The sequence below is a fragment of the Cucurbita pepo genome, chromosome 1, assembly GCF_057944985.1.
Source record: "Cucurbita pepo subsp. pepo isolate OVF chromosome 1, ASM5794498v1, whole genome shotgun sequence".
Taxonomy (NCBI): Eukaryota; Viridiplantae; Streptophyta; class Magnoliopsida; order Cucurbitales; family Cucurbitaceae; genus Cucurbita; species Cucurbita pepo.
In genome coordinates this window covers 20,458,755-20,480,664 of record NC_141798.1, presented here as the reverse complement: position 1 = coordinate 20,480,664, position 21,910 = coordinate 20,458,755, and the positions used below count along the sequence as shown (strand labels likewise).

The window sequence follows — 21,910 nt, the reverse complement described above, 5'->3', positions numbered from 1 at the left end:
TAACAGGCAGCTTCCTATGAAAATGATCTTTTAAGGATAGTACTGGACGACATAGGTGTGCCGGTATTGAGCCCCAAGCCATTTGTCGAATGTTGAATTATACACCCGTTATCTAGAACGTATGTCGTAAATAGTTTATCATGGACACGGGAGAGTCCAATGCTCGAGAAAACGAGGATGGATGAATGTTTGAGTTATCTCAATGAGATGATCGACACGCGGGTCAGTTCCCCAATGGATATATCCAAGCAAACCAAGATGGACGATGCGTCCCAAAACATGGGATGGTACAATGATGCATGGATCGTGTTGTTGGGAACCTATATGACAATGAGATGCAACGTTAATTGTGTCGCACACGATTGAACATACACGCATGAATGACATGTGTAGCCGAATAAGTTTGGATTTCACACAAGTTGGCGTTTGGTTGGCAAAGACACCTCGCCGACGAACAAACGAAGCCACGAAACCAGGCAAAAAATGCGAACAGGGCTTGAGTCCACCTTAATGCTTGTCGTGAATGTATCAAGAACACAACGCCGCACGGTTGAAGAAGTACGACGGTGAGATAGTGCAACTTGTTTATTATTTGAACTACAAAATATACATATTCTTAAAATTAAGCCTTTAAAATTGAATTATAAATTCCCACCATTCAAATAAAATTGAACCTCAAGACTTTTGTACCACTTATAATCATAATAGATTAGAAATCAAAGCTCCACTAAAAACCTTACAAATAAAAAATAAAATAAAAATAAAAGAAATAAAAGTTTGATTTTGAATCAACCTCCCTTCACCACGTGCCTGAATCCCCAACACAAGAGCGTGAAATATGGCGCGCGTCTTGCGAGTGTGCTGCACATTAAATAAATTAATTTAAAACAAAAATAAAACCATTGACCTTTTCAACCAAAATCGCCTCCTTTTTTAATTGACCATTTTCATTTCATTTCATCACTATTATAAATCCCCCACCAAATCGAACCATTTCCACATTCACTTCACATCTCCCATTTCTTTCTTCCTCTCTAAGCTTCCACCTTTCATTGGGTTCTTCAATGGCGAACCTTTTCAAGCTCTCCAAATGCATCTCTGTTTTTGTTCTCATTCTCTCCCTCTCTGTTTCTTCTTCTTCTTCCGCCAGATTGTTGCGCGATCTTTCTCTCTCCCCCGCCGCCTTGCCGGACCTGAAACTTGACACTCCGGCGGATCCTACGACGGCGCTGGCAGTGGAGTATGGGGCTTTGCTTCTTGGGTTTCTGCCGAAGGGGGGAATTCCGCCGTCGGGGCCGAGCAAAGGGACCAACAACCTCAACAGTTAGAATTTTTGCAGGGTCTGTGTAATGCTAATCATTTGTTAATGTAAAATGTAAATACGCATTAAAAAGCGATGTAGATTAAGGGGACCGATCTGATGATATTTCATTCATTGTTTCATTATTATGTAATTATTTATAATATTAATGTCTACGGATTAAATTTTCTGTTATTAATCTAAAATTTGTGGAGTACATACTTCGTTGCATATATAAAGCATTGATTTTTATATAGTTTTTAGAGGTTAGTATTTGCAGGTGATATGATAAGAATGTGGGAGGTCGAGAAAATCGAGTAAAATGAAGCTCAAATAAGAAAACACATGTTGACATGCTTAAAGAACAGAAAGAAAAACTTGGCCTCTGCTATAATTATAAATATTTTTTCCCTTATAATTGTGAAATATAAAAACAGTAATGTATTTTCAACGGTTTGGACCCCATTTATGTGTAAATTCAACGCCTTGATTCAAACTCTATTAAGACCTTGTTTCTAAAAGTGTAAGACAAAATGTCAAGAACATATATCTAATGATGAATATAAAGGACAACAAACAAAATTAAATAACATTCAATTTCTTATGTTTTCATCTTTACTACATTTTAGACTCTATATTTTCATTGGGTCCATTACGTTTTTTTTTTTTTTTTTTGGTCACAATTTCATCAAAAATACTATACTAAAATTATTTAAAAGTTCTTTTTGGGAATAGGTCTGAAAATTTTGAAACTAAAATTGGATTTGTACCCTAAACCCTAAACAATTGGAATGCTCAGCACAATATAAATTATGATGTTCATCAAACTCGTAATTAACATTTCATTACAATTTTTCTTTCTCGGGGGCGAGATTCCGGACTTGATTTGCGGGAACTAAATTCCACACCTATCCCACTATGATTTTCCATACGTCATTTTAATAAAGTAAAAAGCTTTTATTAATTAACTTAAATCATTAACTATCAACATGAAATTTCTATTTAAGCAGAAAGCTTTGAGATTTTCCTAAAATACCAAAATAAGATTTTATATTTAATAAAAACTTGAAAGGATCATATATAGAGAGAGAAAAATAAAGAAATCGATACGGAATACTTGATTATCCATCACCGGTAATGGGGAAAATCTCACAAGGACAATGAATCTATAGTCAAAACAACCTCAAATATATAACGATACTATTCGAAAAAACTTCACGAGAATCCCTAATGGCCGAACCGCATTTTACATAAATTAATTGAAGAAGGCTAGCAACCTCTTCCGTGACATTGGATATTGTTACTAACCCCCCCAAAACAAAGTTCTGAATGATGGACTATACGTAAAATGGATATGAGAGACGGGATAGATAGTCACGACATCAAGTCCTCGTTAAACCAAAAATTTATCAGATATCAGAAGTACAGCAGAATTCCTTAACTCAAAACAAAACCCTAAAAATATATCGAGAAATGCTAAATAAAATTCAAGTTCACCAAATTGCAGCAACCATGAGAAAATTAAATAGAGCATATAAAGGGGTTCCTCTTCAGGGACGGGGAGGAGGAGCTCCAGCTCCAGCTCCAACGCGAGGGGCCTGTCCTGGCTGACCAGGCTTTGGCATATCATCCTGAGAAACAAAGGACAAAATTCAACCGTCAAAATAAGCAAGAGCAATAGAAACACATTCAGAATAGAGATAATCACCATAAGCAGCTACGAACAACCATAAATTGTTAAAAGTATATAAACAAACAAAACAACTTTCTCTTTCAAAAGTCCATAAATCACCGAGTAAACAAAATAGCAACCTTACATTACCAGAATTGTGAGACTCGTAAGAAAAAACAAGAGGGACAAGAACAATGGAAGTAAAAGACGATTCATGACCCAGCAAAAGGACACAGGGTAACACCAGTCATTGAAGTAAGAAGAGGGCATATTCAATGATATATAAACATCACAACTAGCAAAAGCCAGTGTCAACAATGATCCAGTAGTAACTTGTGAGAATTGTGTGAAAGAATAAGAGGATCCGAACACTAAACATTGGCCATATAGAACTGTAGTAACAATTATATAACTCAAGTTTTAATTCCTAGCAGGTCATCGCAAAATTAATTTACAAACATATCACTCACAGGATCGTACGATTTTAATAATTGAAAGCCTAGAAAGTGAATAAAAATGATAGAGCCAAAAAATGAAAGTAAGCTAAATGAAAATGTACCCTGCGTCTAATGAATCGCTGTGGTGGCTCACGTTTCCTCCTATCAGTGCGTGATCGAACCCTCACAACGTGAGAGTGGATAGCACAGGAAACACAGTACTGCATCTTAGCATATAGCTTAGGAAGAGTGTATTCTGTACCAGAATACAAACATTGAAATTATCATAAATGTTGTAATAGTGTAAGGTAAAGAAATAATGTGTTAAGAAAAGGATCATACGATCATAGACACACGCTTCCTGAACATCCCTAACAGCTGCCTGCTCCACGATGTTCCTAACAAGGAACCTCTTAATGGCCTTATCCTATTTGCGTCAATAAGAAATCACAGAATTAGAAACAGTAGACCAAAATCACACAGATAATTGCAAATACGTACTAAATCTGAGCCTATGCAACATGAAAATTCAAGGGAGTCAGCAACAGAACAGGAAATTTAAAAAAAAAAACCGCTGGTGAAAAACACGAATCTTAGTTCAGTGATGCCGGTACATCGATAGCGGTTATATTGAAAAAGCGTCTAGAAAAAAAAAATTCCAGATGCGTGTACATTGTTTGGCCATTACAGATCAAAAAAGATCAATAGAAAGACAAACCTAAACCTAAACTATTCATTGACATCGGAAAGAGATACCAAGGCGACAGAGGAAAAAAAAAAACCTAAGTACCTTCGGGCAGCATTTACCACAGTTGGAGCAGCGGATGAATTTCACGTGTCCGCGTCCATGCTTGTTGCGTCCACCATTCCTGCGCTTGAAAGTCTGAAGCAAACGCGAGATTGTCAAGAAAATGTTAGACAAAACCGAATAATCCAAACGGAGGGGTGAGGGATTAGGTTACCATGGTTCTAGTCTTCCGGATGGACGAACGAACCAGAGAGAATCAGCTATCTCTTCGCGGCTGAATTAGGGCTTCGAGAGGATGCTACCGTTCCTTTTATATGTGGGGGAGCAGAAGGTGACCTAGCCAAACGAAATCCCAAATTTAGTACATTTGCAAAAAGAACCCCCCGTGTTATTCTATTTTTCATTGTTTGCCCAAGACATGGACTAATAGCAAAATATTAAGAATAAAATTTACATTTAAAATTTATTTAAAAAATCTTACGAATATTTTTATTTTTTTAAATATGTTTTTTGATTCTACGATATTAGATAATTTGTTTTAAGAAATCGAAAATAGTAAAAGGTATATTTTTTAAAAACTATTTTTTCTGTCTAACACTGTTTTTATTAATTATTTAATATATTATTTTATTGTGGGAGAGAATTAAAATGTGGGGATGAAATATTCGATGAGGTTGTTATGCTTATTATCAAATCAAATTAAATATATTAGATTTGTATATTTATTTTACTTTCATTTCAAAGAGATAACAATAAATTTTTATGATAGTTAAAACTAAAAATATATATTAAATTTTAATTATTTTAATATATATATATATATATATATATATATATATATATATATATGCATATTATTTAGTTATTGTGATATAATTTAATGTTGGTTGATAAAATTCATTTCCAGGGCATGAAGAAAGAGGAAGGCTTAGAGCTTGGAAATTAAAAATTCTTCAATTGCGTGAAACCGTTTCTAGCTTTGGCTTGGGAACTCTCGATCATATAGAAATCTCAAGAACGTTTCGAGCTGCAATTTTGACTCTGAAACGTTCCTCACCAGAATTCAGGCTGGCCAGAGCAATTCGGAAGTGCAATGGTAGATAATTCCGGTAGCGCCGGTACTGTAGAAGGCGACGGCAAAGATATAGCCTGCATTTCATGTGACCGGCAAGTTTCACTCCACCAGTCTATGGGTGGCGGCAAAGGTATTCAATTCTTCTCCCGCTAAATTTATCAGTGTCTTGATCAATTTCGCTCGATTCCTTTGTTCCCCTTTCGAGAATTGATGTTGAATCTGTTAGCTGCAATCGCCGATACTTTAGGGTTTTGATTTTTTTTTTTTTTTTTTTTTTTAGCGAAACATAGGATTGTGTGAAGCTAGAATTCAAGTCATCAAGGGTGTTCTGAAATGGTTTGGTGGATTCGTCGATATTCTGTTCATTTACCTGTTTCCATTTTTGTATTTGAATTGAGACTTTGACCGGTTGAAACTTGAAGGTGTTTGTTATCTTTTTCTTTGGGAAATGGACTATATTGCCTTGAATCCAGTTTACTTCAAAATTCGAGAATGGTTTTGATGTTCCTTTGAGGGAAGAAAATGATGATATTTCCTTTACTGTTTTGATCATCGAGAATGTTGACTCTTTTGCTACTTCTGCATAGCGGCTGATGTTCTACTGTGGAAACAGCGGCATGTTTCTTTCGGCATTGTTGTCGTTGCGACCGTGTTTTGGCTTCTTATTGAGCACTCTGGGATGCCATTGCTAACAATAAGTTCAGATGTCCTGCTGGTTTTGGTTGTCCTATTGTTTCTTCGTGCCAACTTCGCTGCGCTTCGTCACAAGTATGGCAATGGCTGACTTTTATTTTGACTCACCGTGAAGTTCTTCCATTTCATAATCTTTAACACAGTACTTTTTGCTCATATTATCTTCTTCTTCCAAGAAGATGGTATGTTTTCCTTGTTAGCTCTTCTTCATTTTCCCTCCATATGCAGGCCAATTCAAACATTACCACAGCTAGTATTGTCAGAGGAATTTGTCGATAGCGTTGCAGCATCATTTCGGGGGAAAATCAACAATGCATTACTTATGGCTCATGACATCACACTTGGGAATGATTTTAAACGCTTTTTCAGGGTTAGTATTTCGAATGATCATGCATTTTATTGTACATTATGATTCCTTATATCCTATCTAATTGGATATGTGAACTAAATGGGCAAAACTAACAAAGGTTTATCAGCTTTAAGTACTTTTCCTTTGAAAATAATAGATTAGTACTCATTTACACCATCAATGATGCCAGTTAGATCTGCAACCATAAGTAGCTAAAGCCCGAGGCAAAGAAAGCTACTTCAAAGAATACGTACATTTGATATTTTAACTTCAAGAGCGTAATATTTCCTTTCAGCTTCTTCATATCTGGTTGCACTAGTATGAGTAATCTTGCACAACTTTGCAGGTGGTGATTTGTTTGTGGCTTCTATCCGTCCTTGGTAGCTACCTTTCTTTCTTCACCTTTGCATATATCGGTATGTACGAACATCCTAAACCGCTTCTATGACATATTTTTAGTTTGTATGCATTTCATCTGTGGGTAAGTTACGGCAATCATCCAACTTGTAACATTTTCTTTTTCGAGTTTGCCCTAAACTTAATATTGATATTTGGCCATTTGACTCGGTGACAGGAACAATCATCTCAATAACTGTCCCCGCCTTGTACAACAAATACAATAAACACGTCGATAGATATTTTGGAATGATCTTCCAAGAGTTTAGAAAGCATTACAAAGTGATGGATGAGAGTGTTTTCAGCAGACTCCCTGGTAGTTTTTCTAAGGATAAGGATCAATGAAAAATGCCGACTATAATTTTCTCAAGTTGTACTAAACCACAGGAAAATTGTAACACTGTTTCATCCCAAATGAATGCCTGGCTAACTGGACTCTTGAAGGCTATTACTCGGCCGTGTATTCCTAGGTTTAATGATTTGAACCACCCGGATCAAATATCACAGATTCTTGTTCTTAGTTGCTACAGAAAAAGACGAGGGTTGGTTTGTTTATCAATTTCCACTTTGTCAAATATGGATCAGCCCACAGAGAAAGGCCCATTGTTGAATGCCAAACAAATATGGATCATTCATATTTGGTATATTGTTCCATGTAAATGCCACACTACATATATAGACGAACAGATGAAAAGCGTTATAATTGTGGGAAAAGTCAAAAAAAGGGGGAAGAGAGTAGAGTGGTGTCCCATTAATTTGATGGTAATATGATTTCTCTTCTCCCCCCAATTTAGCATACTTTACCCCATACATTTGGTCGTAATATATTTATTTTCTTGACACGAGAGTATTATTTTGATTTTGATTGAAAAAGTATGAGAAAATTTGATACGAGTCTTGAATGTTAATCAATAGCTGATTACATTAAGCATTCATTAATTCTCACTAATGACATAGCACGAGAAAAATGAAGGCTTGAAATTAAAGATGGGGGGGAAGAACAGTAATGCAATGTCCTCATATCAATAAATTGAGAGAACTAAATGGACAATCCCTTTGTAAGAACTAAACCTTATTAATTCTTCTACACACACTATTTTCCTATATATTTATAGTTATCTGTGTGTTTTCAAATCCCAAAGACCTTAGCGGGTGCAAGTTAACCACCACGGCAATAGTCAGCCACTGTGGACGGCGGCCGGAGATCTACCTAACCTACATACAATAATTATTATTATTATTTTTTCTAATCAAGTTCTTGAAATTTGTTGTTCAGAACTGGGCACCCTCAAAGGTCTGACCGAACTGCCAGTTGCCCGGAACGACGTCGTAGCTGGTGACGGTACGGCCGTCGCTGGTGGTGACTTGGAAAGAGAGGCTTTGTCCGTCCAAGTAATTGTTGCTCTGCCAGTTCTGTCCCCAATTTCTAGACATGGCTTGCCATACTGTATTGGATCCTTTGATCGACACCGATTGGACGTCGCCGGCGCCGCCGACGTTGGTGATCAGCACCAAGTTGAAGTATGAATGCCCCTTGATCGTGAACCTTATTCCTCCCTTCTTCACGCATGGCACTCTGTTATTCATAAAAAAAAAATAAAGAATTAGAAAGTAAAGATAGAGATTTAAACCATTTGTGTTAATTTTTAGGGACTCTGACCTTCGGAAGGAGACGGGAACAATGCCAGCACTGTACTGAGCAATCTGAAGAAAAGCAGGCTGAGACAAATCAAAGTGCTGCAGAGGAGGGTTGCACCAGCCGCCATCATCATTCGGCAGAGCGTAGTTGGGCGGGCAAAAATTAGTGGCAGTCACAATAATTTTTCCAGGAAGACACCAATTGGGATCACTAGTGCAAGTAATCTCATAGCAAGAACCACAGCTCAGCCCATCTTTATACAGAGCCGTACTCAGCGCCGCCGTGTTCGTTCCGTATCCTTGGTTGTACAAATCCCCATACCCACAAGCCCCACCTGTTCAAATACCCAATTCCCCATTACCACACAGAACCCAACAAATTTTAAAAAATATTAAAAAACGAAGGGCAGTTCAGTTTAATCAATTACCCATTGTCCCGGATCCGTCACCGCCGCCGTAGAACGTAGCGTGGCCTGACTGCAACCCGCCGTAGTCGGCGGAGATTGCAGGGAGGAAAATTAGGAGCAAAACAGAGAGAGGAGAGATTGGTAAGGGCGCCATTGAAGAATTGTGTAGGGGGGAGAGGTTTTTGTTTGGGTTTGAATGGGAAATGGAGGGGTATTTAAATACACGGAAAATAGAGGCCGTTACGCTATAATTGTATTTTGTGGTGGTATTGGGAAGAAATATAAAAAATATAATTCATAAATATTAATATTAAAAATTTAAGAGGGTCTCATTAATTAAAATTAAAATTAAATACAACCGAGAGGATAGAACGCACATGGGAGGGGTTGTACGACCTTTTTTCTTAAAAAGAAGTATACTTGTTTAAAATTCGAATCATCTCATATAAATTTTTTTAAAAAATTATTTAATCGATAAATGATCTAGAATATTGTTAAGCTATTTCAATCTATGTTCTTACGAAATTTATAGTATCGAGTTACCAACCTCTTTTTTTTTTTTTTTCTTTTTAATTTATTTTCAACCATTATAACAATTATTTTTGAAAAGGGAAAAAAATGGATAATTCTAAATATAGGGTTTAAATAAAGTATTATAATAAAAACAATAATATTCCTATTATATGAGAAAGAAATAATAATTATAATGAATTTTAAATTTAAATACTTACCATTGTATAAATAAAATGAATAAAAACGAATTAGAGACAATACAATGAATATAATATTCGTTCTCGTTTTTTTTAACCAACTCTAAAAATGAAAAAAAAAAAAAAAAAAAAAAAAACTCTCTGATCTCTCTTTATTTGAGACGAGTCTTGACTGCTTAAACTCATGAGAAGAACATAGTTTCAGTTTTTTTACCTTAAAATTCACAAAATTATTAAACTATTTTAAATATAAAATTCTTACTAGATGAAGATCTAAAATTCAATATTTATTAAAATGTTATTACAATTTATTTTAATTAAAAAATTGGTCGACAGAGAAAAGAGCATCTCTGGATTAAAGTATTATTTAATAAAAATAATTATAATTAATAACACAAAGCTTAATTGAAATGTATTTATGGCTACGGTTTGAAATTAATATTCTAAATTTAATAGATTAGTTCAACTCCCAATAGCAAGGTTGACTTTATATTCATTTGTAGAAATTTTAATTCTTTTTTATCGCATGACTTAAACGTAAATAAATAAATAAAAGTGACTAAAATATCAATAAACCATATCAAATTAACCTGAAACCCCAAATTAAATCCGTCAATTTGGGCTCTAATTGAAAATGTTCACTATTTTAAAATTTGACTTTGTTTAGCCATTTTTTCAATACCCCAAATTTTGACTTCTTTTTATATATATATATAAATTATATATAAATATATGTGTGGGTCTCACTTATTTATTTTAATCCAATATCAGACCGCTAGTCACGGGGTGGTGTGTTAGTGGATGCTAAACTCTCAACAAGGGTGGATTGTGAAATCCCACATTATTTTGTGGTCATAAATTGATATCCTTCGGCCGAATCTCAATAATAATTATTATTATTATTATTTGTAAAAAAAACTACCAAATAAATTAAATTAATCTCTTTTGGAAAACTAATTTATATCCAAAACCCACAAATAAAATCAAAGTCAAAAAGCGTCCTTTAAATCCCAAATTTTAAAATTAATTTATGGAGATATGAGGTTTATTTTAAAACTTTAAAATAAAATAAAATAAAAATAGATAATAATAAAATGGGGTCTACCATGTTAAGGCGGCACATGGAAGGGCCGATTTTTGCGCTTCTATTTAAAAGAAAAATCCAAACATACATAATATTGTCAGACACCGACTTTTGTTTTCCACTGTTTTTTTATTTTTTTTTCTTTCTAATTTTCTTTTAATGTTTTTTTAAATTATAATTATATTTTATATTTTATAACTTCATTATTTTTGTTTTAAAATATGGTTGAAAATGTAATTTGAATTTATAAGTATAAGCTCAAACCGACCAGATTAGAGATCAACTTGTTTAATCACCAGAAATTGTAGAGCGTCCATCAATTTGAACCAACAATAAAAAAATATTAATTCTCCATTTTTAAAAATTTAAATATTAATTTCATCTTTTACAAAATTTAAGTAATAAATAAATTACATTTTTAACGCTAAACTTTAAATTTAGTGTTAAAATTGTAGATATTAAAAGTATTTTTAAAAAAATATATAATGTAACGTAAAATTTATAACATCCATAAATTAGTCTCGAGTTTTGTCAACTTTAGCATTAAAAAAGAAGAGAAACCAAAAAAAGAAGAAAAAGAAAGAAAGAACCAAGCTAGATACCATAGATGCGAATGAAAGTTCATTTTTTTAAGGAAGAAATTAAACAAAATCTTCCAAAAATGTGTGATTTTATAAGGAAAAAACATCATAACATAAAGTTGCAACAAAAAGAATGTGGGGGGACACATGAAGACAATATAATGTAATAGAAATCAACCGACTTGGTTTTTAAAAGAAAAAATCTACTAAAATTTGCCCTAAATTTTAACGAGGAAATGCACGTGACGTGTCACAGTAGCATAACTTCGAACTTTCAAATTTATCGAATTAAACTAAGCGAATCATAAAGAAAAAATTATTTTTAATTAGAATGTGAAAGAATAAGAAGGAATTAAATAAGTTACGTCGTTTTAACTTTTCTTTAAAAAGTAATCGGTTATCAAGATTTGGTAAGTACTCGATTATTAGCGTGCCAACCTGTGTTTCTTCACGAGATTTTCATTACTTGAACGTAAATTTAAGCGTAGACGAGAATATTGAAAGGTATTTTGAAGGACACAAAGTGTTTGATGTGGGGTCACAAGAGGCCATGTGAGGGGGAAAAGGAAGCAATGCTTATCCAAAAAGAAAGGTCGATCCCATGAAAGTGGCCTTAGTAAGGGAATGTGACCCATTTAATTCACTTGGATTTGGTGACTTGGAGGCACAGAGAGGGGCAAAGCCCAGGCTTCTGTCCTACAAACCCATGTGCAATTAGTTGTTGTGGTACTTGTAGGACCATTCCCTCGCCCCTAATTGTCCCAATGCAAATTGGTTGCTTGCCTCATTCAATTTTATCCCCCAAAATAAATTCATTAAAACCACCAACTCTTCAATGTGGGGTTTTGTTATTTATTTATTTATTTTTGTCATAAAGAAAGCAAAAAACTCACTTCCTTCACTTAACTACTTTGGCACGGGAGAATGTTCGGAAATTTATAAATATTAATTACTAATCTCTGTACCAATGATTATTTAATCGAACATATATATTTATTAAGTAGTTAAACTATACTCAAGTTGATAAATATAATATCGAAGGGAACAACGTGCGTACGAGGGGGAGTTCTTTAATTTTAAACCCTTGAAATTACTCCACCTAACCCTTTTCAATCAAAACTAAATGCAATATTAAATTGGAAGCTTGAGCCTAGCAGCTACAACACTGTTTACTTTGGGCTTACAAACTCAATTTTGGGTATGAAGCCCAATAATTTCATTTGGGCCTAAGTGACCTAGCCCAATTTAGAAACAAGTCCAACCCACATACGACGGCCCATCAAAAAGATGAAGGTTGAAATTACCATTTAACCCCTGTTTTTTTTTTTTTTTAAAGCAAAAATTAAAATACAATATTAAATTAAAAAAAAAAAATTAAAGAAAAAAATGTGACTAAAATCAATTAGTATATTACCAAAAAAAGAAAAAAATAAAAAGAAAAAATCATTTTGGAATAATGACGTTGAAATTATTGTTTAAAGCTTCCCTCTTCCGCAGGCAAGAGGTTGGCTGCAGCCTTGCATGGGGCCCACTCCAATTCCAAATAATAAATAAATAAATAAGCCGTAAAATTTTGGTGTTATTTTAAAAAAATAGAAAATACACCAATTTTAGATGCCTTTATTTCCAATTCATTTCTCAAATATTTCAAAACGGCCCATTTTGTATTTTATTTGGTAAATAAATAAATAATTTTTTTGACGTAAGAAATTTCAATTGTTGTCACTTTATTCGATAATTTTTTTCTTTTATTCTCTCACTTTATTATTATTATTATTATTATTACAATCCCATTTATTTCCCCCCCCCCCCCCTCTCTCTCTTCAATTATTTTTTAAATGTTCACCCAAAAGAATATAAAAAGTAGACAAGACAAAATGTCACCCGACATTCAAGTTTACTAAACTCTTTTGCCCACCGTTTTATTTGAAAGAGATGGGTAAAAGACTTAACCAATAATTTTAATTTTTATATATTAAAAAATAAAGTAATTATCACATCCGAATAAAAGTGGGGAACATAAATGAACCGAGACCACATTAAAACGAGAAAGATCTTGAAGATAGAAAGAAAAACTTCATGGTTAAATATGTTTTACTTAGAACAATTCTATATTAGGTGATATCTTATAAATTTTTCATGAGTCGTTACCGTTATTGTAGAGTAGTATTAGATTTAATAAAACATTGAAATTAGACTAATATTTATCTTTAATTAATGAATTGCCCGTTTCTTTTATTCCTTTGATCATATTCTTGAGACAAGATAGGTTCGTTATACCATTCATGACTCGTTTAGAAAGAACAAATTCATAGGGGTTGGACACGAAAGATACTATAACAAATTCAGGTATTTTATCGATTTGATTAAAACATGTATACATTCATATCCTTAATAATAATTAATCGAAAAGTGAGGCAATATTTTGTCAAAATGGGTAAGGTATAGTTTTGATTGAAATCAAAGATATTTAAATCAGCAAGTTGTTCTCATAAGATTCCTAATCCCAACTATGTATAAAGACGAGGAGGATTGATTTTAGAAAATATTCATTGTCTATGAAAAAAAAAATTAATTGAAAAATATGAATTCAGAATAATTTATATGTTCTAGAACTTTTTGAAACTTGTAACTTTAACCAAGTAATACCCTCCAAACTTTTTGACTTTTTTATTTTTATTTTTATTTTTTTTAATCCTTATCCAATTTTTAATTTTTTTTACCCAAAACCTAGCCATCGATGAATCTTATAAGTTACACAATGCAGCGAAATAATATTTCGAAAAGATAGGGAATCTAACTTTTTCCGTAATATTATTTTTATCTCTAAGTTTTTTTTATAAAGGTAAGATAAAGTACATTTTTTTTACTCCAAGTGAAGATTCGAACCTCTAACTTAGTGATTAAGGGAGTATAGACATGATAGGTTGGTTTAGGACTCGAACCTAAATGGACGTGTAATATGTAATGATGACTAATGTGGGGGAAGGAATGGAAAGGCATTGTAATCTTAAAACCATATGATCCAAACTCAGGACATCAAATCTTGGCTCAGACGTAGCTGTTGAGCTTGAAAGCAAATGGAAGAAGGGCAAGTAAGAGAGGGATTTTTGTGAGTGATAGGAACTTTCTACTTTCAGTTCCTTTCGTGGTTCGATTTGTTCATCAATGAACTATGAGGTTAGGATTTCTCAAGTTTCTTTGAGGAATTTCATCAAACAGGTTCAAGATCTGAAGTAAATTACCTTTGGTGGAATCATTTCCTGGTGTTGTTTTGAGGTAGTGAGCAGCTCCTATAGTCATGGCGTCCGATCACCACCCTCACTGTCTCCACCGTCTCCACCGTCTCCACCGCCTCCTCCTTGGCGTCGATGCGACGGCGCCGCCGTCCAATGGAACCAGAACCAAAAATTCGTACAGCAACGAAGCGAATTTCGACACGAACATGGTGATAATCCTCGCCGCGTTACTCTGCGCCTTGATTTGCGCTCTCGGACTGAACTCAATCGTTCGGTGTGCCCTCCGCTGTACTCGGCGGTTCACCTTCGAGAACGGTGGCGGCTCCACCACGCGCCTCACTGCCAGAGGGCTGAAGAAAAGCGCATTACGCCAAATTCCTGTCGCTGTTTACGGGTCGGAGTCGGGTAAAGGGATCCGAGAAACGGATTGCCCTATCTGCCTTGGGGATTTCATCGTCGGTGAGAAAATCAAAGTTCTCCCAAAATGTAACCACGAATTTCACGTTCGATGTATCGACACCTGGTTGGCTTCCCACACGTCGTGTCCGACATGTCGTCAATCGCTTCTCGAACAACAGTCAAATCCCCAACCTGCGGAACCTGAAGTCGGAAACCAACCCGCCGGCAATTCATCGGCCGGCGGCCAAGGTGAGATATCCATAACTGTAGATGAAATTAGCTGATTTCAAGGGTTTTGCATTAGCATTTGCACATAAATATTCTTTATTTGTTTGCAGTTCTTAGCTCGTTTCTTTTTTTTTTTTAAATCATTTTGCAATAATCTGAATTATAATATAATCATGGATGCATATAATTGATTAAATGGTAGTTAGATATATAATCATGGATTATTAAGCTTTTTCTCGAAATTTTATAATCTTAGGCACATCAAATTCACAATATAATATATCGTTACTATGTATATTAATTTCGTCTATAAAATCGCCTATACCAAAATTTACCATAAACTTACTTAATCTCCGTCACCTCATTAATTTTCTTATATTAAATTAAAAATAAAGAAAAATCCTACCAAAATTTAAGGATGGGTTTGATAGAGGGTTCTTATCTTAACTTTCCTCTCTGTCCTATCTATAAAAAAAAAAAAAAAAAAAATTTAACTAGGAATATCATTAAGTCATAATTAATTAAATCGATTATTATCTATCTATATATGTGAATATCTAATTCAAAATTTAATCTAAATCTACTCGTAGTTACTATGGTTAAATCTTATAACCTTGTGCAGTTAAAACTATACAGATTTACCTCGATCTACTTTCCATCAAATTAATCTCAGTTTCCATACAAGCTCCATCTCTCTGATGAGTCAGCATTGTTATGCTGACGTGGTTACGAAACTGATTTGATTGGACGCGATTCACCGAAGGCTGAGGCCAGACTGCGTGGACACGCTGGAAGTCCATGCATATTCCTCATGCTACCACGTGCCAGTAATCGCTGATGAATACACGGCTACGATCAAAAGTCTTGGTACATTGCCCTTTTTTTGTCCTTTTAATTTACCTTATTTTCGCGTGTAAAACTCGTGGAAATCGCCTCTACTCCACGTTCTCTTTGCCGGACCTCGTGGCAGTTCCCAATCGGAACACGCCACAAATTCCCTACACTCATTCCTACTGCAAGCTTCAAAATCCCTCGGATAGCCATTCGACACCACGACAAATAGGGACAATGTCGTAATTTCAAGTACAAGAAAATTGATTAGTAATCGAACACGATGGCGGTTGCATGGAAATAAAATGAGACGATTTACAGAGGAGCAAACAAAAGGTGGAATTCCGAGTGTGAAGGAAGACTGGACGCTGACGGGTTTATAATCAAAATGAAGAAAATAATATATTTATTAATAAAAAAAATTGACGATTTAAATGTCGAGAAATTTTCAGTTGGGATTTCGAGTAACGCGATTGGTCTGATCGTTTTGGGAAACTGATTCAATCGCTTCTGTTCATCCAGTCTCGTTTCCTCCATCATCAAACGTCTGCTTCAACCACAATCGTTTTCAATCCGAAACCAATTTCAAGAAGAAGGGAGGGCCGTCGTCTTCCCCATCGGCTAATTCCTCTGCTTCTGTTTTTTCGTCTCTCGGTTGCAGTTTGCGATAGCCAATGGCTTCGTTAGCAATTCGATGTGGAAGAAATTTCAGCGCATTGGATCATCCATACGCGAATGTTCCCGACGGATGTGATCAGAAAGCAAGTCCTCGTTCTTTGGTGGCTTTCCCCGGAAGATTCAGGAAATCGAGGACTCACATTTCTTCAATGAGGAGTTTGCAGCCAGTGAAAGGCCATGTGAAGGGGAGAAAGAAAGGCAATGAGGCGATTTCTCGCGACAAGCTCGATAAATGGATGAAGGAATCGGTGGTGGAAATTGTGAAGAATCTTCGAGAAGCGCCTCTGTTTTTGCGGTGGTACACGACGGAGGACGGCAAGGGAGCGAGATTGGAGACGGAGAAGGCAGTGGAGGAAAATCGTTGGAGAACGTTGGAGGAACAGTGGAAGAACGGAGAGGCGCGGACGCCGGAAGGAATCATATTCGTTCAAGAGCTTGAAGAGGAGGATTACGATGGGGAATCGAAGGCGTGGGGGATTGTAGTACAAGGAAGATGCGTTGAACGTGGTGCGCCGGTTTGTTACTTGTTGAAGACGAGTAGTAGTAGGGGAGGGGGAGGGGTAGGGCTGTGGTGCACGCATTTCTGTCTCGTTAGGGTTAAGAACTTCAGAGAGACGACGAAATCGCAGCTGAAGAATTGCTGGTTGCTGCAGAATCAGTGAAATTGCCAACTTAGAAAATATTTTAATATCTCTAGAAAACAATTTTATTTGACTTTTTTTTTTTTTTTAATATGAAAATGTCGTCTCTCCGGACGTAACGATAACAGAGAATATATATCTATATATATAACGTTTCAGACGTTGTTCCGGTGGCCCGTCTGCGTTTCTCTGATTCGTTGACTTTGACTTTTCCATTGACGACTTCTTCTTCTTCTTCCTTGTACTTTCCTCGTTTAATTGAAATCTTCAGCAATGTGGCGCGATTCCGCCATCTCGATTTCATCGCGGTTCTGCTCGATTCATCAGTCGTAGAAAGACGCGGCGATGAATCGTGATTTGGCGCTCGTATTCGTGTTCTTTGTTCTTAATCTCGCCTCTCGTGGATCCAATGCTTCTTTCTCTGACCGTATTTGGAATCTTCATCTCCGGTTCGCGCTTTCGAAGGATTCTCCTCAGGTTTGTTTGATTTTGATTTTGATTTTTGATCTTCTTGTTGTTTATGCAACTTTTGGATTGCGATTGACTTCTAAATGTGTATTTCGCCTTTTCGATTCTTCAGAGTATAGCTCCGGCTCCGGCTCCAGCTCCTGGCCCTAGCTCTGTTTCTCCAACTCCTGCGATTCCGCCATTTCCAAGCTCAACCGATGGTTCTTCTATGAAGAAGTGCAACCCGTCGTACAACACTTGTCACGACCTTGAGAACATGACTGCTTGCCTTCTATTCGCAGAAAAAGGTAATTCCGTTTTTCCCCAATATCATATCATGAGATGATTTTTCCCCCAATAAATTGCTTAAAGATTGTTTTCTCACAGCAACGATGGAGCAATATCTTCTGATCCAGAATGCTGGAGGGACTTCACTGAAGGTGAATGTTATAATTTCTGATACTAAATTCAAGGAGATACAAGTTCCTGAGCACCAATCTAGAAAGGTACTCTTTGTTAATCGTTGCTGGATCTTCGCGAGGATAGCTATTTCAGGTTAATATTTGCTGGATCATATTGTATTGCAGGTTAATGTTTCAGATGTTCTAGGAAATTCAAAGATTGTATTAGATGCTGGGAGTGGGAAGTGTGAGATTCAGTTAGGATCACTAATGAAAAGTGGCACCACTTTTGGGCAAATCTCTTCGTATGTAACCCATTTAAACCTCGTATCCGGATCATATATACTGCTTTCAATTGTTTTGATCATTGGAGGTGTGTGGGCATGCTGCAAGATAGGAACCAAGGAACGCCATGCTGATGAAGTTCCCTATCAGGAGCTTGAATTGGCAGTGCAGGATTCTTCTCCAACCAACGATTTGGAAGCATCAGAAGGTTGGGATCAAGGCTGGGACGACGACTGGGATGATGAGCCGAAGCCTGCAAATAAATCAAATTCTCAGACAAAGGCAAGCGGATCATCAAATGGTATTAGCTCTAGAACTTCTGGGAAATGATATGGGACGATTTTAGGCTACAGGATAATGAATGATGTTGAAATGTCTGCTCATCACAATAGATGGGCTTTTTTTTTCTTCTTTGAAGAACAATAGGTCTCAGTTTTGCTCTTAGTAGAGGTATGCCAACATTTCAATTCAAATTTGAACTATGTAGATACCTATAACTTCTAAATCTTATAGTTTCTTTAGTCTCACTTAGTTCCAAGGTACCATTTCATTTTATATTGTATTTATTCTCTATATTTGTTAGTGTGGCTCGTCCTTTTCAACTAATAATAGTAATTGTATAATTGTTGTTTCTTATTCTATTATCACCGTGGGTTTAGGGTTAGTTTTTAGTAGACATTTTTATAGTTCTAAGAGTTGATTAGATATAAAATTATAAAATTTAAAGATGAATTAGTGCGAGATCATACGTGGATGGGAGAGAGAAATGAGTGAACGAGTATTCTGGGCTTCGGAGGGGTGGATTGTGGGATCCACATCGGTTGGAAAGGGAACGAAACCATTTTTTTTTCGCACTAGAGGACAATATATAATGGTCTTGATATTGTAAAGCAAAGCAAAGTGCTTTCGGTATAAAAAAGACAAAATATGATTACCTTAAAAAGAGGTTGATTTATGGGAGTTGAATTGAAATTAACCAATATAAATTATATAATTATATGTACATATTTAATTTCTATAATTATTTATTCTCTAACCTTTCTTAACCATATAATTTTTTTAAAAATATATTAAAGCTGATTTATAAATTTTAGTTAAATATTTAAAATAAATAAATAGCTATTTTAAATATTAATATTTTAATTTTATTTAAAAACATTATTGGAAGAGAACACCAATCCATACAAAAATTTGATTAGGTTGGATTTGTTTATTATTTAATCATGAAACTTTAAAACACACAAAATTTGTTGAGTCAAAAGAGTGAAACCGAATGAAATACCCAAAACCCCCTTAGGATTCTCACTCTGCCTATGGGTAAATAGGTAAATCAGAGCTATTATGACCTGTTCTTCGCTCTTAGGATCTTACGGTAAATCTGTATGCCACGTTTTTCGTCTCTGGCCGTCCGATTTAATTCCTATCTTGCTCCGTCTACCCTTATACCTCATCTCCTAGGCCTCGTTTCAATTTCTCTACTCTCTCCGCCGTCTCTCTGCCGAAAAAGGGATTTTTCCAAAGCCGATCTTGATTTATTTAACGTTGTTGTTTTTGATTTCTTCTATTCAGTGTGGTATTGCGAGCGTTTTTGCAGTCGGCGATTCAGATCTCTGTAAGTGTTACTTATTCGAAATCGATCAATTGCCATCGGCAATGCGTTTTCGTTTGATTTGATGGTATCTTTTTGCTTGTTCATTGAGAAAAGAACTCGAATTCGATATTGATTGCAATACCCCCCCCCCCCCCCCCCCACCCCCTCCCCTCCCCCTCCCCTGCATGCGTCGTTTTTCCCATTCCGTTGTGTTGTTGTTGGGATCTTATCGTTCTTGGAATGTGGTCGATAGGTTCTATCAAAATTCTTCGTTGGCGGTGATTCGATGGAGAAAGAGCTGGTCGAATTGTTTGAAGCGGCGAAGAAGGCTGCAGACGCCGCTGCAGCACCATCAAATGATGGGGGAGCCGAGGAAAGTCGTTGTCTTGATGCCCTACGGCAGCTCAAGAAATTTCCTGTTACATATCAAATCCTCGTTTCCACTCAGGTTTTCTTCTCACTATACTTGAAATTTCTTTCATTTGTTGATGGTGGATGGATACTCAAAATGTAAACAGCCGGTTAGTTTATAAAATCGTACATGGTTTTTGATATGGACTAAGCCTAAATTCCTTGTTTGCTCGTCAACGAATTGGTTTCATAACGAGCTGCGTTACTCTGTTTCATCTGTTATTTACGTTGTTCATAACGAAATCAACTCACTGCAAGTTTTTGGAACAATAATACTGGAGTCATAGCTCTTGTTATATATTGTTTTCTGGATTTTTTTTCAATCCCTTTTCCTTTGTAATTGAGGTCCATTTTCATGCGTTGCTCAAGATTCTATATCTTGCCTTCCATAGGTTGGGAAGCGCCTTCGGCACCTCACCAAACACCCCAAGAAGAAAATACAAGACTATGCTTCTGACTTGATTGAGATGTGGAAGGATATAGTAATCAAGGAGACTAACAAGAATAAGAAGAATGGAAACGGCAACAGTAAAGAAACATCCAAAATTGGTTCTCCCAGTGCAGAGTCCGTTAAGGTGGAGAACTTGCAAAAATCATCTTCCATGAAGGTTGAGAGAGTTTCCAAGGTTGAGCAATTCGATAGGAATGGTTCCACAAGCTCTGTTAAATATTCCAGATCGGCGAGCGCGGTCTCGGAGAAAAACTCTGTTAAGGTTGAAAAAACTGATTCAGTGGTCAAGGTGGAAAGGATGGTTAAAGAAGAGAAGAAAATCTCTATTGAAAAGAAACCAAGCGGCGCTGCTGGACCTCCAAAGCTTACTTCCATGATCAAATCAAAAGATGCTGCTCGGGACAAAATAAGAGAACTTCTCGTTGAGGCCTTCTCCAAGGTTCCTGGTGAGGCTGATGAAGATGTTATGGATGAAGTAAATGCAAGTGATCCTATCCGTGTTGCTGTTTCTGTAGAATCCGTGATGTTCGAAAATTGGGGAGGTTCTACTGGGGCACAGAAGGCCAAGTACAGATCTATAATGTTTAACCTCAAGGATCCGAAGAACCCAGATTTTCGAAGAAAAGTTCTTCTTGGGCTTATCAAGCCAGAAAGGATGACCAACTTGAGCACAACTGATATGGCAAGTGATCAGAGAAAACGTGAAAACGAAGAGATTGCACAAAAAGCACTATTCGAATGTGAGCGAGGAGGAGCTCCAAAAGCTACCACCGATCAATTCAAATGTGGTCGATGCGGTCAACGCAAGACGACCTACTATCAATTGCAGACACGGAGTGCTGATGAACCTATGACAACGTTTGTAACTTGTGTAAACTGCAATAATCATTGGAAGTTCTGTTGAGTCTCTCTTATGAGCTGCAGAAAATGTTATTGTTTGGAACAATTTACTGAGCTGCTAGTGTTATTTTGCTTTGACACTGGTTGCAATCTGTAATCTCAGTCCACATCACTACATTTAGGACGTAGGAGGTTCTGTACCGTAGGATTTTCAAGTACCAATTTGTCGAGAAATTCAGTGTATAAACTTGTCTATTTCTTATTTCCTTCGGTATTTGTCTGAGTTGCGTACTTCCAAATAACTTGTGTTTCCACTAGTGCTTGTATCATTTCAGTTCTTCAGCGATGTTCATTGGAAGGGCGTAAACTAATGAAAGG

The 21,910-nt window shown here is 36.0% G+C and overlaps 7 protein-coding genes across 10 annotated transcripts; 5 read left to right on the top strand and 2 right to left on the bottom strand.

The window, feature by feature from the left end:
* Positions 1 to 2,671: 2,671 nt before the first annotated feature.
* On the bottom strand, positions 2,672 to 4,528 carry LOC111792225 (small ribosomal subunit protein eS26x). Its single transcript, XM_023673575.2, has 5 exons — positions 4,372 to 4,528; positions 4,200 to 4,292; positions 3,752 to 3,836; positions 3,532 to 3,665; positions 2,672 to 2,931 (listed from the first exon to the last, which is right to left on the bottom strand). Exons 1-5 carry the CDS (start codon positions 4,372 to 4,374, stop codon positions 2,851 to 2,853), a joined length of 396 nt encoding a protein of 131 aa, XP_023529343.1. The 5' UTR covers positions 4,375 to 4,528; the 3' UTR covers positions 2,672 to 2,850.
* Positions 4,529 to 5,034: 506 nt separating this feature from the next.
* On the top strand, positions 5,035 to 7,324 carry LOC111792206 (reticulon-like protein B16). Its single transcript, XM_023673553.2, has 5 exons — positions 5,035 to 5,362; positions 5,820 to 6,000; positions 6,154 to 6,295; positions 6,621 to 6,690; positions 6,849 to 7,324. The coding sequence occupies exons 1-5, from the start codon at positions 5,251 to 5,253 to the stop codon at positions 7,013 to 7,015; spliced, it is 672 nt and encodes a 223-aa protein (XP_023529321.1). The 5' UTR covers positions 5,035 to 5,250; the 3' UTR covers positions 7,016 to 7,324.
* A 300-nt stretch (positions 7,325 to 7,624) lies between these two features.
* LOC111792177 (expansin-A4) lies at positions 7,625 to 8,912 on the bottom strand. Its single transcript, XM_023673516.2, has 3 exons — positions 8,737 to 8,912; positions 8,331 to 8,643; positions 7,625 to 8,246 (listed from the first exon to the last, which is right to left on the bottom strand). The coding sequence occupies exons 1-3, from the start codon at positions 8,867 to 8,869 to the stop codon at positions 7,943 to 7,945; spliced, it is 750 nt and encodes a 249-aa protein (XP_023529284.2). The 5' UTR covers positions 8,870 to 8,912; the 3' UTR covers positions 7,625 to 7,942.
* A 5,198-nt stretch (positions 8,913 to 14,110) lies between these two features.
* Positions 14,111 to 15,764, top strand: LOC111792183 (RING-H2 finger protein ATL73-like). Of its 4 annotated transcripts, none has more exons than XM_023673542.2 (2): positions 14,111 to 14,977; positions 15,630 to 15,764. In XM_023673542.2, exons 1-2 carry the CDS (start codon positions 14,392 to 14,394, stop codon positions 15,653 to 15,655), a joined length of 612 nt encoding a protein of 203 aa, XP_023529310.2. In that variant the 5' UTR covers positions 14,111 to 14,391; the 3' UTR covers positions 15,656 to 15,764. The 4 variants fall into 4 exon arrangements, with proteins under 4 accessions (XP_023529310.2, XP_023529295.2, XP_023529302.2 ...); XM_023673527.2 differs by having other exon boundaries at positions 15,593 to 15,731; XM_023673534.2 differs by having other exon boundaries at positions 15,579 to 15,718.
* Positions 15,765 to 16,461: 697 nt separating this feature from the next.
* On the top strand, positions 16,462 to 17,191 carry LOC111792215 (uncharacterized). The gene has a single exon (XM_023673564.2). The coding sequence runs from the start codon at positions 16,462 to 16,464 to the stop codon at positions 17,125 to 17,127; it is 666 nt and encodes a 221-aa protein (XP_023529332.1). The 3' UTR covers positions 17,128 to 17,191.
* Positions 17,192 to 17,431: 240 nt separating this feature from the next.
* LOC111792166 (uncharacterized) lies at positions 17,432 to 18,862 on the top strand. Its single transcript, XM_023673504.2, has 4 exons — positions 17,432 to 17,583; positions 17,687 to 17,861; positions 17,941 to 18,059; positions 18,141 to 18,862. Exons 1-4 carry the CDS (start codon positions 17,452 to 17,454, stop codon positions 18,567 to 18,569), a joined length of 855 nt encoding a protein of 284 aa, XP_023529272.1. The 5' UTR covers positions 17,432 to 17,451; the 3' UTR covers positions 18,570 to 18,862.
* An 830-nt stretch (positions 18,863 to 19,692) lies between these two features.
* Positions 19,693 to 21,798, top strand: LOC111794063 (transcription elongation factor TFIIS). Its single transcript, XM_023676187.2, has 3 exons — positions 19,693 to 19,851; positions 20,084 to 20,278; positions 20,634 to 21,798. Exons 2-3 carry the CDS (start codon positions 20,117 to 20,119, stop codon positions 21,594 to 21,596), a joined length of 1,125 nt encoding a protein of 374 aa, XP_023531955.1. The 5' UTR covers positions 19,693 to 19,851; positions 20,084 to 20,116; the 3' UTR covers positions 21,597 to 21,798.
* Positions 21,799 to 21,910: the final 112 nt, after the last annotated feature.

Coding starts and splice junctions, on each gene's coding strand:
- LOC111794063 (XM_023676187.2), top strand. CDS start 20,117: ATGGAGAAAGAGCTGGTCGAATTGTTTGAAGCGGCGAAGAAGGCTGCA. Junction 20,279..20,633: donor AAATCCTCGTTTCCACTCAG/GTTTTCTTCTCA, acceptor TGCCTTCCATAG/GTTGGGAAGCGCCTTCGGCA.
- LOC111792183 (XM_023673527.2), top strand. CDS start 14,392: ATGGCGTCCGATCACCACCCTCACTGTCTCCACCGTCTCCACCGTCTC. Junction 14,978..15,592: donor TTCATCGGCCGGCGGCCAAG/GTGAGATATCCA, acceptor AAAACTATACAG/ATTTACCTCGATCTACTTTC.
- LOC111792225 (XM_023673575.2), bottom strand. Junction 3,837..4,199: donor GTGGTAAATGCTGCCCGAAG/GTACTTAGGTTT, acceptor TGACGCAAATAG/GATAAGGCCATTAAGAGGTT. Junction 2,932..3,531: donor AGCGATTCATTAGACGCAGG/GTACATTTTCAT, acceptor TTTGTTTCTCAG/GATGATATGCCAAAGCCTGG.
- LOC111792215 (XM_023673564.2), top strand. CDS start 16,462: ATGGCTTCGTTAGCAATTCGATGTGGAAGAAATTTCAGCGCATTGGAT.
- LOC111792177 (XM_023673516.2), bottom strand. CDS start 8,869: ATGGCGCCCTTACCAATCTCTCCTCTCTCTGTTTTGCTCCTAATTTTC. Junction 8,644..8,736: donor TGACGGATCCGGGACAATGG/GTAATTGATTAA, acceptor GTATTTGAACAG/GTGGGGCTTGTGGGTATGGG. Junction 8,247..8,330: donor GTTCCCGTCTCCTTCCGAAG/GTCAGAGTCCCT, acceptor TATGAATAACAG/AGTGCCATGCGTGAAGAAGG.
- LOC111792206 (XM_023673553.2), top strand. CDS start 5,251: ATGGTAGATAATTCCGGTAGCGCCGGTACTGTAGAAGGCGACGGCAAA. Junction 6,001..6,153: donor TTCGCTGCGCTTCGTCACAA/GTATGGCAATGG, acceptor CTCCATATGCAG/GCCAATTCAAACATTACCAC. Junction 6,691..6,848: donor CTTCACCTTTGCATATATCG/GTATGTACGAAC, acceptor ACTCGGTGACAG/GAACAATCATCTCAATAACT.
- LOC111792166 (XM_023673504.2), top strand. CDS start 17,452: ATGAATCGTGATTTGGCGCTCGTATTCGTGTTCTTTGTTCTTAATCTC. Junction 17,584..17,686: donor TTTCGAAGGATTCTCCTCAG/GTTTGTTTGATT, acceptor TCGATTCTTCAG/AGTATAGCTCCGGCTCCGGC. Junction 17,862..17,940: donor CCTTCTATTCGCAGAAAAAG/GTAATTCCGTTT, acceptor GTTTTCTCACAG/CAACGATGGAGCAATATCTT.